Here is a 6634-nt window from a genome sequence, read left to right as displayed (position 1 = left end):
CTTCAATTTGATTTAGAAATAAAGATAATTTACTTTGGAAAGCTTTTACTTATTCGAACAATGTACTTACGAGTTTTTCTTTTTCTTGTAGTTTAAGATTTAACAAATTCAGATGATGTATTTTATCTGTTAATGTTGCTAAATCCCATAGCCATTCACTATCATTTAATTGAATATATTGTTTATTTTTTTCAATTAAAAAAATTTTGATTTCATGGCGCAGGAAAAAAAATCTTTTCAACATTTTTCCTCTACTTAGCCAAGGTACATTACTGTGATATAAAACATCTTTATACTCAGACTCTATTTCTGAAAGAAAATTTTGAAATTGACGATGATTCAATCCATGTGACCTTATAAAATTAATAATTTGTACTACAATAGACATAAAATTTTCTAAATATAAAACTTTCCCACATAATGCGAAAGTGTTCAACAAGGTGAACAATGCAGTGAATTCCAATTGGTGGAGATAGATTTAGTTCGGACATTTTTGAGTTTATTCTTCCGATTATTCCACTCTTAGAGCCTATCATACTTTTTGTACCATCTGTAGTAATACTAACAAGATTTTCAAAATCAAGACCTAGATTTTTGAATGTATTTAATAAAGCTTTGAATATATCTTCTCCTGTTGTAGTACCACTCAAACTCTCCAACGTTCCCAACTTTTCTGTTATTTCAAAACTTGCATTCACACCTCGTAAAAAATATAGAAGTTGTGCCATATCTATACTCTCATCTAATGCTATTGAAAAACATTGAAAATGTTTTACTCTGTCTTGCACTTGTTCAAAAAGATTGAGTCCAAGATCTTCTATTCTTCTAGTTATTGTTTGGCGTGACAAGCTAACTTGTTCAAACAAACATTTATTCTCAGGACATATTTTATCAATAACATATAACATACACTTCTTCACAAATTTTCCATCAGAAAACGATTTACTTTCTTTGGCTATTAACTGAGCAACTCTATAACTATCACGGACAGTAGAAACGTTTTGTACACATTTTTTCTTAAATATATTTTGTTGAAAATTAAGATGTTTTTTTAAGAAATTAAATTTTTCTACTCTTTCTTTTCCTTCTAGATTTTTAAATTTGTCTTTATATTTAGTTTCATAATGTCGTTTTATGTTATATTCTTTTTTAACTGCAATAGTTTCTTTACATATTATACACATACATTTATTTTGCCATTCTATACAAAAGTAATCGTCATCCCACTGATTTTTAAAAACACGACATTCCGAGTCGATTTTCCGTTTTTTGTTAGACATAATGAGCTTTTACAATACACAACGTAATAACAACATTAACTTTATATTAGTCCTGACCACAGACGAATAACGACTGATCACGATGGCTGTAGAAACTACAATGCATGACAAAGTAATTTTGTTATGCTACAATGTAGATAAAATTGATCGCGCAACGAGCACAGTAATATTACTATATGTTGTATTGCTATATATTGCTATATTACTACAGCCATGGTGATCGTACGAAAATAATATAAGATACGGTAATGCTATTTATATAATTAAATGACATTGTAACAACAAAAACGCTACGATATGGCGATACGGGATTAAATATGAAGAATGTATACTGTATTTTTAATTTTATTTTTACGTAAATGTAAAATATTATACTTCTTTTGCGGGCCAGAGTTATTTTTATATAAAAAACCCAAGTTTTGTTCCAACAGTTTATATGCATTATTACGTTTGACTAGTTCAGAAATTGATTTATCACAAAGAACATATAATGTGTTTACAATATAATCTTGTTTTTAGACAAATTAACAACTGGGTTATTTGCAGTATCATCTAAAATTCTAGATTTGGAAAACTGTTTTTTTCTTTTATCACAAAACTCAGAATTAATGTTAAAGCTTTTAGATTCTAATTCAAAGTTATCAAAATTATTTCTAACATCATGAATGAATGCAATCAAAAAATCATAAACAGAAACAATTACAGACAAATTAATAGTAGATTTTTGCAAGTCTATTGGGATCACAGATTAACGACGCGCGCTCTGGTGTATTAAATTTGAATTAACCTATTCGGGTAACATTTTATGATAGTAGAATATATTTTCTATAGTTAGATTGATATTATTATGGTTTAATGGTTAAAATTAATTTATATTTTATTGTGTTTAAGAGGACGCCACACGGGCAAACGAAACCGTGCAATGACCAAGAGAATGCGCTGTTAAGTGTTTTCGCGATGCGCAAGCACGCGACGTTTAAGCCGCGCCCACTACTCACAGTCGACGGCAGGCCTACGATTGTGCTCATTCGGGAGCTACGTTTATTATTTACTCAACCTTTGTCTGCGGCGGGTCGCGTGAATATAAAACACGTTATATTATTATGCCGCATTGCCGCCGTAATAAGTTTAATATTCGCGCAATCGCGCGTACTTGCGCAGTTACGTGACCTGTATTTATTTCATTTTTAGATACTTACTCATTAAAAAATATATAGGTATAGTACACCAATACAGTAAATAATATCTAACTTATAACAGTAACCCAAATATCTAAATATTCGAGTTAACAATATTTCACGTACATTAACTTACAATTTACATTTAGTTTGTAAGAATAACAATATTGACATACCTATTATGTATTTATTTTTATACTTTCCAATATTTTCGAATGCATTACCATAATACCATTGATTATATAGGTTTAATTGTACAAATAAAGGTTAAGAGATCTATTGAGTTGGTGGTACGATATTAAATATTTATGGACCTAATATTATTTATTGTTAGGTATATTATATATTATATAATTGTCGAACACCATTCACATTTCACAACATTAATATTTAATATTATTTTTTCGGAAGTCAATAATTAGTATGTACCTATGTTTTAATTATTTTTCTATGCTATAACCGTAGTCGCTCTACAAACGTTTTTACTTTTCAAGTTAAAAATATTTTACACGGAATATAATATGTTTTATATATATTTTATGAGGAATATTTAAGGATAAACAACAATTCATTTTTGTAGTTTTACTTAATTGATTTTTTTTTTTTTGTTTTGAGCATTCAAAATGTGTTCTGGCTCTCTTATGTCACTGATTAGCATCCTTTTCCCATAAAGCGGATCTACAATTTCGGGCAACAAGCATTCCAAATAAAATCTAAAATAATGAAATAATAATAAAATACATATATTTTATTTATAAGTACTTGTATATGGCATATTATATCAGTATATTAAGTATATACTATAGGTATCCATTGGTGATAAATAATTAGATTATGATATATTTTATTACTTACATCTTCAACTTGTTAAACATAGTACTTTCCCAAAATTCATTATCAAAATGGATGATTTGTATGTCTGTCCATTGGTTTGTATGAATTACAAAGTAACAAACATTTCGCCCTGTAACTCTGAGTTGTCCCATAATTTGGTAATAATAATTATGTTCCTTTTTGAGAACAATTTTACCAAAATCATCTATTCTGCAGTACTGTAACTGAATAGATATGTTTATAATATTATATGAACGTAGATATACATTTTAAATGCAGTATGTTGAATATACTATTATACATATATAAATGCATATTACCATACCATTTTATTTTGAACCGCTTCAACTGCACTTAATGAATCTTTTGCCGCGTATGGACACTTAATCTCCACTATTGCATTTTCATCAATTACTCCGTCTATAGATTAGAATAGGTTCATTTACATAATTTGATAAAAAAAATTGTTTTATTATAATGTGTAGAATATTACCAGGACTTGCAGCTAAATACGGAAATTGATTATCTGTAAAAAGTCCACATAGTTTAACTGAGACCCCGATTAATGTCTCAAAAACACTTCTGGCTAATGGTTCCATTTGAATTCCGTAATTCATTTCTTTACTTGTTGTACCGAACTTGTATAACAAATTGTGGACCTTTTTTCGGCAGCTCGTGTTTGGTCGCATTTTACATATATCACCAAAGTGAGAAGCAGTCAATCTTTTTTTTCGTTCGACAAACCAAACTTGATTAAGACTTTGTTCCCTTGTCTTATTTTCTAATTGTTCGCGGTCGACATTTAATAATTTATTAATGAAAAGCTGTTTCTTTCTTTCTAACTCTTCGATAGGCATACAATTATCCAACGGTTCAGCTAGCCCATAATCGACATCGGGTCCACTGAATTTTGATTTTGGCTTAGTTCGTTTGTGCCCTTCATCAAATAATTTTCTTCTTCTTGATATCGTTTTGTTTCTAATACGTTCTATATTTTTTATATAACGTTTACCAAATTTACCTGTTTAAATCGTTTTAGTACAAAAAAATATTTAATATAATTGAAAAAATATTCTAAAAGTTGGATTTAAAAAATATATAATAATACACAAAGATATATTTTACATAACAATTGTTAAATTACCTGGACTTTTAGTCATAATTTTTTTGTGTACAGCTCGGATGTAGTTTTTAGAGTTGTATGCAACCACAGCTGCTTCAACTCTAGTCTGATAGTTGTGTCCTTGCGTAAAATTTATTCTTTTTGCACCAATGTGTTTATTTATGATAGAATTAAATTGCTCACATGGATTATTATCTACGTTTTCTATCAAACTATCGGCGTTTATAGTGAGCCTATAAACTATATTTCGCATATCCGTCATTATCCCCGTTCTCTCTGCTTCAGGTACCAAATTTGGTTCCCCATTTTTTGAACCAGAGCAGAAGTACTTAGCACAATTACTATGTTGTCCTAATCTATGATATATGCTATTGGAAATATCTCTTCTAATTGCTAAAACAATAACAAAAATTATAATAAAATAAACTACTGTAATAGAAAAATAAATAATTTATAGCAGTTCCTATAGGTATAAATATTTAACAAATTATCTTTAGAAATATAGACTGACTGACAGTAAAAACTGTAAAATACATAAAATATAAGAAATATTGCGTACAATAATATGGAATAAAATATATAGTAACGTGAACTAATATTAATAGATTAGGTAATTTGTTTATTCATAATATTATACCTAAATTATATTATATTATTAAAAAATAAAAATATTAACCTTCAATTTTGTTGTGAATAGGCACATCAGTTTTTATATGATAGTCAATTGACTTGGTTATATCTGAACGGAAACGCAAAATATTCGATGTTATACATTTTCGAATGACTATTGAATATTTGGTCTGTTTTGTAAGCGCGGTCAACTTTGTACAATAATTTCTTAACAGATGATTCTTACATTCTATTTTTTTAATTTGAAAATTACTGCCATATGGTAAAACCTCGTTTAACTTTTTGGTCACACTACTGTCACCATCACCTAGAAATAAACAAATCAATACCCTAATAATTGTTGTTTTACGCTATACTATAAAAATCAAATTTTAATAATATTTACCAATAAGCTTGTTATACTTCAGCCCGTGCATGTTTATACTGCTTGAAAAGCCTTCAAGAATACCATCTGCTTCCATGCCTGTGGATGACTTTTTCCAATTAAGAAAACATTTATGACTGGATGGCTCTTCTTTCCTTGTCATAGCTCTCTGGCATACTGAACAATAACTATTGCGTATACCCACGAATAAAACTTTCCTAGTGTTAAATCCAATAATTGTAGCCTATATAGTGTTAAAATGGCATTCTGATTATTATTAGAAACATTTGGTTTTACAAAAAATAACGTATTGCGTACTTATAATAATTTAAAAAAATAAAATTAAGTTAAAATAAAATTCTCACCGCTCCTGAAAATGCATTAAACTTTGTTTTATAACTTCGTTTGGACCATTGTCCATCTGCGATTACCGTGCACATCGGAATTCCATCTTCATCTATATTACCACTTTCTATGGCCAGTTGCCGTTCCTCATTTCCAGCTTTCAACATTTCATCTATGGCCGTATCTTTAATAACATCACTAACAACTGATAAATGTTTCAAATACGCAGTGGAAGATAAAAATGGAAGCTCAGCTGATGAAGAAAGTTCGCTCAATTGTGTATAACTAATTCCTATAGTGTTCAACATTTCATAATCATAAATTGTTCCATTTGGGTGGGTTATAAGTAGAGCGCGGATTTTTATGCACTAAAAAGTATTAAAGATGCCATAAAATATGCAAAAAAATTTAAATTATTTATATGACAAATTTTTAAAATATGAATAGATATATTAATATTGGTACTTATATTTAAATATTGTAAAAAAGATATTATATATATTATGATTTTGAGCGGAGCGATGAATGTATTGATTTTACAATGATGAATGTTTTTTTTGTATATTCTATTGCCAGTTGCCACCTTTATGTACAATAAAAATGCTTAGATTTTCTTCTACAGTACCTATCCTGATAGGAGAGTGAATCTAGTTGGTACTTTGGGTGGTAAATAGTAAAAATCCATGGTTTTCTTAAGTGGCGTGAAAAACAAATGAAAAATTAAGGAAAAAACGGGAATTTTTACACAACATCGATTTTATACAAAATCGATTATGATTTTTGATGTAACTCTAAAAGAAATGACAATTTAGATACATGCAATTATTAAAAATACATAAGCACAATTTTTTTATAAGCATTTAAAGTTCGAATTTAGATA

General features: G+C 28.6%; 2 protein-coding genes across 2 annotated transcripts; both read right to left on the bottom strand.

Moving 5' to 3' along the window:
- Window positions 1-339: 339 nt before the first annotated feature.
- Window positions 340-1280, bottom strand: LOC126555450 (general transcription factor II-I repeat domain-containing protein 2-like). The gene is made up of 3 exons (XM_050210375.1): window positions 1074-1280; window positions 539-1016; window positions 340-353 (listed from the first exon to the last, which is right to left on the bottom strand). The coding sequence occupies exons 1-3, from the start codon at window positions 1278-1280 to the stop codon at window positions 340-342; spliced, it is 699 nt and encodes a 232-aa protein (XP_050066332.1).
- A 1728-nt stretch (window positions 1281-3008) lies between these two features.
- LOC126555452 (uncharacterized) lies at window positions 3009-3718 on the bottom strand. The gene is made up of 3 exons (XM_050210377.1): window positions 3618-3718; window positions 3314-3516; window positions 3009-3171 (listed from the first exon to the last, which is right to left on the bottom strand). The coding sequence occupies exons 1-3, from the start codon at window positions 3618-3620 to the stop codon at window positions 3045-3047; spliced, it is 333 nt and encodes a 110-aa protein (XP_050066334.1). The 5' UTR covers window positions 3621-3718; the 3' UTR covers window positions 3009-3044.
- Window positions 3719-6634: the final 2916 nt, after the last annotated feature.

Source organism: Aphis gossypii, unplaced genomic scaffold, assembly GCF_020184175.1.
Source record: "Aphis gossypii isolate Hap1 unplaced genomic scaffold, ASM2018417v2 Contig00856, whole genome shotgun sequence".
In the NCBI taxonomy this organism is placed as follows: domain Eukaryota; kingdom Metazoa; phylum Arthropoda; class Insecta; order Hemiptera; family Aphididae; genus Aphis; species Aphis gossypii.
This window is presented reverse-complemented; position numbering and strand designations above follow the sequence as displayed.